We start from the raw sequence: 14,039 nt of genomic DNA on the forward strand, positions 1-14,039 counted from the left end.
TTCATTAAATAATATATATTTAATTGCGCATACTTAAATATTTCTAATCTGACATAATTATATAAAAACTATAATGTAGTTATAAAAATTCCTACAATCTGTTCTTGAGAAATAAATAGTCAAAACTTTCTTTGACTGGACTATATCGTCGACTCCTCATCGAGCGAATCGCTTATTCCACGACTAGGTATTCCACGCTCTCGTGATCGCAAACGCTTTTATTCAGTGTCAGTCTCTCAGTCGCGTTCGGAGGGAGAGTATATTTATGGTGACCGTGAACGATATCTTCCGTTTGAAGTTTAACATAACCTCACAAAACGTGAATGTAAATTTTGTTGTTTTGTTTTGTTTTCTGCAAGAATAATGAAAAACCTCCGATGGAGGCTTCATAGTTTTGTTATCTTTTTATACATTTACTCCGCTTTTTCGTTACCTTACCGAATCTGCCGTCATCAGCACCCAAGAAAGCATGAGGTTAGTAATAATTCAAAAGTTTAAAACTTTGTTTCTAGTGTCAAATTAATGGATTTATTTTTAGCTCTCAATTATTGAGACAAATAGTTTGATAACTAACAATTAGGCACTCTAAACGTTTTGTTCCGTTATTTTTTAATAACGTAAATGTCTGTCCTATTTACTACAAAGTTTATTGCTTAAATTATGCTCTTATAAACATTTTACAAACTATTACAAATTCGCAGTTTTAATTTGAGTGACACCGGTTTATATGCTCATTTTAAGTTTATACATAGTTAAGTAAATCGCCTTGCAAATTTCTATTACTAAAAATAGTTAAAAAGTATCAAAGGTTTTCAGAACTAATTTCTAAAAGTTGCTCATATATTAACTTTTAATGATCCACATGCTTTTAAATCAAAGGCTGTAAGTTCCAATTCTATAACCGATAAACAACTAAGAGTACCATGGTGATACGTGATAGTCGAGGTTCGAAAAGAATTTCACATCTTAAACACTAGGGTTAATTTTGAGTTGTATTTTTTCATATACATATACAAATGACAACGTTTGAAAAATCCAATGAGTAACAACTTTGTGACAATTTCTTTTTCTTCACCTGAGAAATACTTTTGCATGGTTACATTTATATACGGATTTTACATTTTGATCATAACTTAAAAAGTTGTCTATTTAGAGATTTGATATCAATAGATAACTTTTTCAGAAAAAAAAACACAAAATGAGATAATGCTAATTTATTATTAAATTTCATTGAAAACTTTAACAGAGAATTTGATAATATAAAATATGTAGTATTTATTTTGAAATCCACAGCAGTTAGGCCAGTAAATGAACGTTAAATACGGCCATACCCTGTAGTTTTCCGTGTCACCACCGATATGAAAATTTGGATTTTGTGGATGTAGTTGTGCAGTTGTAGTCCAGTCGTTAGAGATTTGACCCCTAAAAATCTTACGAAAATCATAAAGTTTAAAATCATAAAGACGCAAAAAAATCGATTTACCAAAAATCTGTACTCGTAGGAAAAAATCTTTCAAATAAAAAATGTAGCTGAGATAATTTTGAACAAAAATGTGTATTAGCACTTTTTGCGTAGAGTGAACCGTTCTCTCAGAAACTTCGCTTGCAGCGAATGGCGATTTTGAATATCTGTTCCGCGCGGAAAAAATTGTATCAACTCGACGGTAAAAAGTCGATATCTTTTGATCAGAGTGTCCAATCGACAAAAATCAAAATGCGTTTTAAAGGCGATTTTTGTCATTTTTTACGATTCTCGTGAGATCAATAAAATTTATTACTTTTATTAACCAGTCGTAGTGAAATTTCTATTGTTGGAGACCAGTCTTCAAAACCTATAACATATAAATTAGATTTTGATTTGTGGCAACAGATATGAGGCATTTGAAATATGACTAAAAACGCAGAATTTGAACTTTAGTGAACTATTTGAAGCAGTGCGTGAAAGCACTATACGTCTATATACTATAGATATACTCTGTACGAGTACTAGAAACCAATTCGCTAAGGATTTTTGCTTAGTTGAGGAGATATGTTGTGGAATGCAATTTTTAGATCCCCCTGTCTCTAATAACATCTTTATCAACGTCTGTTTTGCCTTGCAATTCTTAGAGGCCACAGATTAAAGCAAAAATCTAAATTTGGTTTCGGAAATTAGTTTACATATTTTAATATCAGATGTCGCTATTTGCGTCCATACGAAGCCATGTTAGAGTTGCTTCCTAAGACAAAAAAGATTTATTTTCACGTTCAGAGCGACTGTGAATAGCCGTTCTGAAGAGCCCTTTTAGGGCGAAATACGTATAAGCGGAGACACAGACGCACTATACGTGAAATCAAATCTTAACTGTCTTTTTCCTTTTATTCCGATATACTCTGTACGAGTACTAGAAACCAATTCGCTAAGGAATTTTGCTTAGTTGTGGAGATATGTAATTTTTAGATTCCCCATGTCTCTAATAACATCTTTATCAACGTCTGTTTTGCCTTGCAATTATGTCGTCAATTTTTGCGTCTGATTATAAAAGAAAGAATCTAGAACCAAATTACTGAAGAGGAGAAGCAAATTGATATCTTTACTGCTTTTATATTTTATTTTTAATAGTACAAAGGACTATTTCTTTCATGTTGAGTCATATTTGAATTTAATCCTTTGATGACCCACAATGAATCTGTTAATATCACTGCTTTGTTTAATTTATTTAAATCTAGCTAATTTAATGCTTTTTCAACTGCTGTTGTTTTCAACTGATGTTGAACAATGTGGTGGAAGGAATTTTTAAAGATACGATATTATGCGGAATGTAAACTGCATAGCCTGTGGCGATGTCCTCTGTTTTGGAACCATCTCTGTATACATTATTACGTGATCATTATATTTACTCAATGTGGATTTAAGGAAAACAGTGTTTATTTTTGGAAGTTCTCTGAACTTTGGTATAATGACTTTTGGTTTATGTAATATTACCTGAGAATCAGCTCTTTTTATTAGTAATCTTTTTTCTCTACAAAAGAATTCTAGTGCAAATCGAGAATAGTTTTAATATGAACACAATACACATGGCAAATTTTAAACAAGACAACTAAAATAAAGAAATTTAGGGCACAGTAAAAGATTCTCTATTCTCGTTGGTGTAAAATAATGTAAATTATGCAGAGATTTTATAATTTAAAAGATAAACACTAATTATATTAAACAATAGCGATAAATTTAATTAGAAATACTAGGATGAAACCTTTACTTTCACTACAAGCGGAAACGTCACAAGTTATTTATTAAATATTCTTAATTTAAGGAGGTACAATGGGTATGAACTAACGAATGGATGATAATTATCACATCAGCTTGAAAGAAATCAAATTAATGTTTTATCGATTCACTGTAAGATAAAAGAACAAAACGACGATGCATAAGCAAACAGTTGATTTCAACAATTACTTTATTACTGACGTAATGAAAAGTGTTATGCGGTGTTCCTAAAATAACACCAAGGAACAAAAAAAAGTCTCAAAAGTTTTATTGACTGATTCTTATAGTACTTTTTACACTGAATCCAAAAATGATAATAGATTCTTTCTATCGCTTATGGTTTTCTTTTTTTTTATTTAAAGGCAGCCGCATCAACCATATTGGTTATTAGTGGATGAATTTAATGTAAACAATAATGATTACAAATAACAAATAAATAACATACTTATATGTGGTTCAATATGTTACAGTCTCTTAAAAATTTCACAATATTTTCACTGGTACACTCACTAAAAATATCTCTTATAACTGATGGAATTTTATTAGTTAGTCTTTCAGCACTATATTTGGAACACTCCATTAATACGTGTTTCACTGTTAACGGCACGTCACAACTCGTACATTTTGGTTGAGTTTCTTTCTTTATGAGATATTCATGTGTGAGTTTGCTGTGTCCTAATCGGAGTCTGGTTAATACAACCTGAAGGAAACGGCTAGGGACGTTGTTAGTCCATCGTCCAAAATTTGGTTTAATTTCTTTTAACTTTGATAATTTTTCTTCCCAACATTTAGTCCAATTACATATCAGCTTTTGTTTAAGGTACGGATTGAGATCTTCTGCTAATGGTTTTATTATCGGTCTGATATTTGGGGAATTTGCTATTTCTTGAGCATTTTTATCAACTAGTTCGTTTCCTTTAATGCCTATATGTGATGGTACCCACACGAAGACTAATGTTTTTTTTCCAGCTGCTGCATCTTGTTTTTATTTAATTTAGCAATCGGGTTGCAAGTGTACATTTTTGACAGTATATGGAGGGAATTGATTGAGTCAGTAGTAATAAGGAATTTATCTGGTTTGACTGTTTGTATGTGATTTAGAGCTCTGTATATTTTATACAATTCTCCAGTTATCACAGTGGATTCTGTAGACAATTTGAAACTTTTTATTATGTCTCTTATAACAAATGATGATCCTACATCAGAAGTTGTTTTAGATGCATCTGTGTAAACTTGGATATATTCAAGGAAAGAAGAAAGTATTCTATTATAATTGCTTATAAATATTTGTGGAATAGTTTCAGATTTATGATATGATTGATGATAGTTCTAAATTTAAAGTAGGCAAAGGTATTAACCAGGGAGGTGGCGTGTTTACGTTTGCTGAATGTGTTGAGGGAAAGTTAAAAATTTCAATAGAGTTTAAAATGTTTTTGATCCTTAATTCAAATGGTAAATGTGTCCTTATATTGATATTTGATATCGATGACTAAGTAAAAAAATGGTTGTCAGGTTGTAGTGATGATGGCTCTTCAAGTCCGCACTCGAGGCTTGCAACAGGAGTTGTTCTATAAGCTCCAGATATTAAGCGTAATGCATTGTTGTGTATAATGTCTAAGATTTTTAAATTTGACTTCGACGCTGAAGAATAAGCAATGCATCCGTAATCCAATTTTGATCGGATTAGGCTTCTATACAACAGTAATAATGTATCTTCGTCAGCATCCCATTGTTTGTTGGCTAAACATTTAAGAAGATTTATACCATTTTGACATGATATCGCCAATTTTTGAATATGTGGTTTCCAACTTAAAGTTTCGTCGAATGTTATGCCTAAATATTTTATCTCTGTACTTCGTTTTAAAAACTTTGTGCAGAATTTTAAGGCAGGTATGTTAGTCTGAATAGGCTTTTGGGAAAAAATAATATATTGTGTCCTGTCAGCTGAAAAATAGAATCCACTCCTATTAGACCAACTTTCGATTTTATTTAGTTCTTCTTGTAAAAGTTTGACCATCGAGTTAATATTTTTCCGTTGATAAACATTATCATATCATCAGCATATAATCTAGCCTGTGCAGGTCTCTTGAGATTGTTTATAACATCATTCATTGCTATTAAAAAAAGTGTAGTACTAATTAATTAATTATTGTTACTGTTCTGCTATTGCTTCTAAGTTTGTATTAATTGTGATTCTGTTTACTTGTAAATGACTCCCGTGACAAAAGTTTTTGGGTGATTCTGAAAAAAAAAAACGTACGTTGTAACTTTTCTCAAAGTTAATCGTTGTCGAGTTATAATAAGCGTTTGAAATTTTGAAAAACCCGAAATCGGCCATTTTTAAAGCTCTGAAACTTAGTAAAAAATGATTTTTAAAGTTAGAAAGTGCTTAAAGAAAGTTTAAATATTTATGTACAAGATTCTGATGTGTTCTAAACATTATTTTGTAGCAAAATCCTTGTTTTTAATTAAAATTGGGCGCTCTACGAGTATCGGTATTACCACCACTATGTTGTCTCGCTCGCACTAACGCCGAGTTTCCGTACCTGGCATATTTGTAGCTGGCGCTTGAACTTATCTATTGAATTTTTTCATTTTCTATATCTTTTTATAATTTTTAAATTATTTACTGACGAGAAATCTTTTAGAAATCTATATTCAATATTAATTCTTAATTATTCTTAATTCTCAATATATAAGGGGAAATGTTAAAGATTTTTAAGCAAATTTAATGAATAAGCAATGATTTACTTATTCTGTTGAGCATAGCATTAGGCTTACTTTTCCGATCCAGCCTGACTTCGAGTATTTTCTTTCTAACGTAATAAATCAAGAATAAACTTATAGAATTTAATGAAATTTTGTACACATATCAGTGGCGAGTCAAGGAAGAGCTGTATAGTTTTTGGTGTATATCAACCATCACATGGGAACTTTAGCATGAATCGATAGAATAAGACGAAATTTTTGTCCGATATCTCGATCTTTTCGGGAATGAGTTTTGCGCTATGCTGATAATGGGATAATTTTGGGGAATGGTCAATGTACCAATCAACAGCCATTAATTAGCAATACAATATACCGCCAAGATGGGCCCTGTACCCCTTTTCCTTGCTGAAATATAGCTATGGCTATGCTAGCTTTACCGTAAAGTTAACATAATTTTACAAACATGTCAATTACAAATAATTCACGGTTTTACCTATTTACAGCTAGATGAATATGGTTGTACTACATTAAAAGGTGGTTTTGAGGATTTTTTTGAGTATTTAGAGTCCAGCAGTAGTCAGCCAGCATTCTTTGACCCCATTTTCCTTAATATCGTTTTTCCATACTTAAAATATCTCGAAACATTTTCCATATTCATCATTAACATCTCCAAGATTTTGTGGAAAAAAGTTCCAAGTAGGAATCAAGGAAATAGATTGTAAAAGACATGTCTCAGCCCAAATCACTGTATTCTTTCAGTAGATTATTGACATATTCCTTGTAGTTGTCGTCTTTATAGTTTTAGGCCAGTAAATGAACGTGAAATACGGTGAGAGCCTGTTATTTTCCGGGTCACCACCGAATTGCATGAAAATTTGGATTTAGGTTCCACTTATTCTTCACTTCACTATTGGACTTGTGCGCTTGGTTGCTTTTTATTTTTTTGGGGTGAAAGCTACCCCTATTAGAAAAAAAATCGTATAATTGTAAATTAAAGCGGGTAATTGATCCAAATCATCTTTTAATGAAGTGAATAAATGTCAATTAACAAACAGGTATCGCTATCTACAGGTTATTATATCATTATCATAAGATTTATATGATTGAAAACATATAAATCTACAGTAATAAAATTTGTAATTAACCTAATTATTGCCTGTATATTAATTATTTATAGCCCTCTATAGGTTATTATATTATCATCATAACATTTTCACCATTGAAAACATTTATAATTCTGCAGGAATAAAATCTACAGTACTAAAATTTGTAATTAACCTGATTATTGCAGGTATATTAATTATTTATAGCCCTCTATAGGTTATTATATTATCATCATAACATTTCCACCATTGAAAACATTTATAAATCTGCAGTAATAAAATCAGAAACTTCTAATTAGCTTAATTATTGTCTGTATATTAAATATACGAAATATTTTTGATGACGTCAGCACTTTTCGAGTTATGACGTTATTATTTTTTTTAAATGATAATACTTTCTTTTGACACTTATCGAAAAGAGCGCTTCTTTTTGTATACGAATGTCATATTTTTTATATGACATCTCTTTTAAGAGAAGGATACTCTGATTTAAAACCCTGGTCCTCCAAGTTGGGGGTTGAGGCATCGGGCCAACTCCTCGATACTCGGAAAAAATGATCAAAGTTAAAAATTTCAGCAAAAAGCCTTGGAATTCGGACGGATTAAACTATAAACGAAATTCGCAAAGAAAATGGATTATGAATTTGGGTGCTTGGAACATACAAGGAATAAGGACAAAACAGGAGGAGGTCTTCCGTGAACTGAGTAAAATGAAACTAGACATCTGTGTATTAACTGAAGTAAAGAAAAAAGGAAGAGGAAATGAAAAGATAAACGCATACCTGCATTTCTATAGTGGCGTAGAAAAGAGCGAACGAGCTAAAAGGGGAGTGTCTATAGCAATACATCAGAAACTGAAAAAATGTATTAAATCATGGCAAGAAATAGATGAAAGAATTATCCTCATGGAAATTAAGAAAAATGGCCATGAAATAGTGGTAATTGGAACATATGCACCGACGGATGACTCAAGGGTTGACAGCAAGGAAGAGTACTTTAACAAGTTAACAACTGTTCTAGCCACAATTAATAAGAAGAAAGAAATTTGGATCTTAGGTGATCTTAATGCAAGAACCGGAAAGAGCTCCAACAGTGAAATAATAGGGAGATATGGAGAAGATATTCTGAACGACAATGGTCAAAGATTAATAGATTTTTGCGAGGAACATTCTTTGAAAATATTAAATGGTTTCTTCCCCCATAAGAATATACATAAATTTACATGGACGCAGCCTACCAGGAATTTAAAATCAATAATTGACTATTTCATTCATCGTAAAGATTCTAAACTAAAAACGAAGGACGTGAAGGTGTTTAGAGGGCCAGAATGTGGAAGTGACCACCATATGATTATTGCAAAAGTAATGGTGACATTTAAGAGAGAACAATCAAGTCACAAAAATGATGAAGTAACAGACATAGGAACAACCATAGAAAACATAAAATATAACCTGGAAAGCTTTAAACAAGATTCGACAAAGTTCTTATATAAAATTAGAATAGCTCAGAAAATAAAAAATATAGAAACAAAGGACTTAGACCCTGAAAGTCTGTATGAGGTAATTAAAAAATATATTCATGAAGCGGCAAATGAAGCACTGGGAAAAGTTGAAAATCGGAAAAAAGGAAAACCTGAATGGTTGTCAACGGAACTAGAAGAGAAAGTTCTCAAGAAAAAACAAGCATATCACATATGGCTTCAATCCAAAGATCCTCAAGACAGAGAAATATACGCTAAATGGAATAGAGAAGTTAAAAAAGACGTGGATAAGGCGTAAAAATATAAACTGGGAGGCTAAGTGTGATGAACTGGACAGATTTATGGGTGGAACAAAAGTGGCGCAAGCTTGGAAAACATTAAAACAGTTTAGGAAAAATGAGAAAAATGAAGACAACATTTCTCTCATAAAGTTAAATGAATGGGAAGAATATTATACGAAACTGCTGAAAGAGGATAGAGTAGAGTACAGATGGGAAAAGATAAGGGAATTAATAGACAACAGAGACGAAAGACAGGAAATCCCTATAATAACATTATCTGAATTGACGGAAACCTTAAAAGAGGTTAAAAACGGAAAAGCCGCAGGGCCTGGAGACATTCCCATAGAGCTGGTTAAATATGGGCCGACTGCACTTTTAGAATTAATAGTAGACCTTTTCAATAAATGTATGTGTGGAGACCAGGAAATTCCTAAAGATTGGAATAAATCTTATATAAGCTCCATATATAAGAGAGGGAATAAAAGAGACTGTTCCAATTATAGAGGTATTAGTGTGACGAGCTCTGTGGGCCGGTTGTACGGCAGAATATTAAAGAAGAGAGTTGAAAGACAGATACAAGATATTGAAGAACAAAGCGGCTTTCGTACCGGGAGATCCTGCCTTGATAATATATTTATCCTACGACAAATAATTGAAAAGCGTGTCGAAAGAAGTAGAGAGACCCATTTGGTATTTATAGACCTTGAGAAAGCATATGATAGTGTCCCGTTAAAGAAAATGTTTGAGGTCCTCAAAAGGTCCGGATTGGATTCGACGTATATCCGAGCGATATATAAATTGTACGAAAATGCAGTTAGTTGTGTAAAAATTGGAACCAGAACCTCAAATGAATTTAAAGTCACTAAAGGCCTAAAGCAAGGATGCTGTTTGTCACCGACACTCTTTAAAATATACGTCCAAGAAGCATTGAGGAATTGGAGAAATAAATGTAGATTTATGGGCATCGAAGTGGGACAAGAAACTCTGTATACATTGTTGTTTGCAGATGATCAGGTGGTGGTTGCAACCGATGAGGAAGATATAAATTATATGAATCGAAAATTATTTGAGGAATATGCCAAATGGGGGCTTACTGTAAACATAAGCAAAACAGAATATTTAAAAATTGGAGGAAATACCACAGATCTGAGGCTTGAAAACGCAGTCATAAAAGGCTGCAACCAGTATAAATATCTAGGAAGCATCATATCAGCAGATGGCAGAGTTAAGATAGATGTACAAAACCGAATAACCCAAGGGAAAAAATGCATCCGAATACTGAATTCATTACTGTGGTCTAATAAAATAAAGATGCATACCAAACTTCGCGTATACAGAGCAATTGTAGAACCAATTACCACATATGGTGCCGAATGTTGGACGATGACAAAGAATGAACGAGATAAAGTAGACGTTGTGGAAATGGATTATCTTAGAAGGTCATGTCGAGTATCGAGAATGGAAAGAATCAGGAATGAGGAAATACGAAACCGTACAGGAATTAGAGATACTCTTTCAGATAGAATACAAGGAAGGCAATTACAATGGTATGGTCACGTGATGAGAATGGAGGAGGAGCGGTGGCCAAAGAAAGCCTTAATGTATATTCCGCCAGAAAGAAGGAAAAGGGGAAGACCACCAAATTCCTGGAGAAGAGAAATTACAAAAACAATGCAATCTAGAGGCTTAGAAGAGGGAGATTGGAGAGATAGGAAAAGATGGAGGCTGAAATGCGGGAAGCGGCAATCGCTGTAGGACCCCCGTTATATGATGATGATGATATTTTTTATTATGTCGCTTATGTCACTTAGCCGTATTGTTAAGAAATAAAAGATATTTTACTTATATCAAAACGTAATTTATAAAAATACAAACAGCCAAACCATTTGCCTCTTGACAATATGCAAGACGATGTTGCAACTATTGCAAAACATTATTAAGGGTATCAGCATTAATTAATTTAATTTCGGTGCTAATTCTCTCCTTAAGTTCATCAATACTATTAGGTCTGTTAATGTTAATCTAGACTGAAGGTATCCCAATAAGAAAAAATCTAGTGGGGACAAATCAGGAGATCTATCTGGCGACTCTAAAAATCCTCGTCTGCTGCCAATTCAGATATTAGGAAAAATATTATTTAACGTAAAAATTTTTTAATTCTTTTAAGTACTTTTTTGCTGTTGTCATCCGTCCCGTTAGTGATGACTAGACTTCGGCAAATATGCAAATAAAAATGTAGAAAATATGCGCATAAATATGCACGTGTTTACCCGAAAATATGCAAATATTTTACAAAATATGCATACAAATAAATAAAAAAATCGTAAAATAGTAACAATTTTATTTAAAAAAAAGTGTACATAACTAAATATTTCCTACTATTCATTAAGATTTACATTTATTTTAAGTAACTACATCATTTTTAAGTATAAATAAACTTATTTAGAATTATGGTAACAATAAATGACCAAGTGGTGTTCAAAATTTTCTAACAAAAACTTGTGGCTTCTGTCTGAGTACATATATTTATATATGGAAAAACTTCGTTCAACATCAACTGATGTAACGGGAGCATTTTTCAAACTAACCAAAACATTTGGTTCTAAATTAATTGTTTCCGAAATATTTCCAGCTAGAACACTGACTACTTCAGAAAGAATATGGTAACCTTTATTTTTTTCCATAGTAGCTTCAAATTTTTTTAAAATATCTTTTCCAATATTACCTCTAACGTTCCGACAACATGACGCAAATTCTTTTAATAATGCTGTACTTTCGAACAATGACAGTTTTGGTGATTCTAACTGAGTAATTGTTTTTTGAACAAAACTAAAATTTGATTTTATAAATGAAAGTTCTTGTTGAAGCAAGTTACTCTGAAAAGTTTGTTTAGAATCCAAAAGAGATTGGGAACTTTCATCTGTTAACGTATCAATTATGTTCTTTATTTTAACAAAATGATCTGCATAAAAATTAGCTGCTTCTAACCATGTTCCCCATCGCGTTAAAATAGGTTGTGGTGGAAGAGGAATGTTAGGTAGCATTTCTTTATAAAGTTGAATTCTTATAGGAGATTTAAGAAATACTTTTTTGACACTGGATATCATGGTATTTACAAGAGGAAACTTTTTTCGTATTTCCTCTGCAACTCTGTTTAATCCATGCGCTACACAAGTAACATGTATTAAATCTGGGAAAAATATTTTTAAATTTTGTCCTGCTTTCACCATATAAGGAGCAGCATCCGATAAAATAAGCAGTAATTTATTAGAAGGAATAGTTGTCGGAAGAAAAAAAGTTGCTAATGTTTCTTGTATAAAACGCGAAATTGTTAAGGCATTTGTTTTCTTAAGTTGCTGGCATGAAATAAGATGAGATTTTGGTAAGGCATCTTCTTTAAGAACACCAATCAATAAATGAGCAATATACTTTCCTGAGGAATCAGTGGTTTCGTCTACAGATATGTAAAAATAATTATCTGCAATTTCTTCCTTAATATTAATTAACACCGACGAGTATAGCCCGTTCACATTATTTCTTCTTAGAGACCGATCACTTGGAACATTAAGTTTGCAATATTTTTTTAGAAACGAACTAAAATTTACATTTGCTAATTTTGAAAGCGGTATGTTTGCAGACACTAATGCGCGACACAAGTCTTCATTAAAAGTTTCTTGCTCATCTATTTTTTTTGAAGTAGATTGGAAACATTTAGCCATTGAAGTTTGATGTTTTCCTCCTATTTTTCCTTTTTTTGCAATGTGTGAAGCAGTTCTCACATGTTGGTCTATCTGAAATTTCTTCTCACATGCTATCTATAAATAAAAATAAAAACCTTTATTTTAACCCAACCTTTAAAATATAAAAATATACAAGGTGTTTTTGGTTAATCAAATAACTGGTTTGGAAAAAAACACTCGCTAAGTGTTTTAAATGCAGTATTAATCCACAAATTAGTTTTTGTTACTAACCATTAGTACATCATATAACTTATTTTAAAATTCAACAAAAGTTTTTTTTTTGTTAATTCAATTACAATAAAAATAATTGTGTTTTAGAATAGCTGACTTCATAAAAAAAGTAAAGGTGAAACATTTTTCTAAATACACACCATTGTATTGTACCATGGACAATTTTTTCTCACTAAAGGAAGCTATTTTTCATTTAAAAACAACCTACGAGTACTAAATTTCAAGTAAATACGTTTATTGGTTTTAAAGTTATTGTTGTTATTAACTAAAAGAATTTAATTTTTTTTAATTTTAACACCCTGTATCTCGAAAAGTAAATAAGTTTGACCCCTCATTAACTATATCGTTTTGTTCAATTTTTCGAGAAGTATCTACAGTCAAACGTTGTAAGTGTCATTTGGAAACACCCTGTATGTATGAAATATTAGATATTTAATAGAAAATATTAGATACTTACAATTTTGCCACAGACTGAACAGTAGATTTTTCCCATATCCATAGACAGCTCTTTATAAGGTTTAATCCAAGTTGAAGCACTGGTTGTTTTAGGCATTATAAAATCACAATCTTCCTTTTTGTTACGCACAACGAGTGTTTACGCTTTGAATATCAAAACAAAAATGATTTACAAATCTGAGCATCAAATTAGAAATGTTTAGGTACCTAATTCAATAAACTGGGAGATTTTGGAAAATCCCTAAATTAGGAACAAAACTATTAGCCGTTTACCTGCTGTTAAGATACAATAAATTGTAGATAGATTTGGGGATTAGATCATAAAATGCAAATGAGCGAACCCTTAGCGATTATCCAATAACTGAATGCCTCAGTGACCGAGACTTTCTAAGAATGTTGAGGGCTACTTAAATTGATCTTCTTTGAAATTGTAAATGTTTTGTACCTGTAGAGATTACGTACTTAGATCATTTCTTGATTAAAATGACTACAAAATTTTATACAAGAATTGAAATAAATTGGTATGTTTAAAAATTTTCAAATACAGTATAAAAAATCTGAACTTTTATGCACTTTATGCAAACTTTTATACAAATATGCCAAAATATGAAATATTTGCATAAAATATGCACAATATGCAAAATATGCAATATGCATATTTGCCGAAGTCTAGTGATGACTCATCCTATATATATATATATATATATATATATATATATATATATATATATATATATATATATATATATATACAGTGATGAGTGTCTTACCACCCGGCAAAATAGCGGAAAG

General features: G+C 31.6%; 1 protein-coding gene across 1 annotated transcript in view; it reads left to right on the forward strand.

Moving 5' to 3' along the window:
* The first annotated feature begins 218 nt into the window (after nucleotides 1–218).
* The window catches only part of Invadolysin (leishmanolysin-like peptidase, invadolysin), a 210,284-nt gene continuing 196,463 nt past the window's right edge, over nucleotides 219–14,039 (forward strand). Inside the window, exon 1 of the mRNA XM_072546245.1 lies at nucleotides 219–474. Coding sequence (XP_072402346.1) covers nucleotides 364–474 — 111 coding nt within the window. The 5' untranslated portion in view covers nucleotides 219–363. The remainder of the gene's footprint in view (nucleotides 475–14,039) is intronic.

This window comes from Diabrotica undecimpunctata, chromosome 10 (genome assembly GCF_040954645.1).
Source record: "Diabrotica undecimpunctata isolate CICGRU chromosome 10, icDiaUnde3, whole genome shotgun sequence".
Lineage (NCBI taxonomy): Eukaryota > Metazoa > Arthropoda > Insecta > Coleoptera > Chrysomelidae > Diabrotica > Diabrotica undecimpunctata.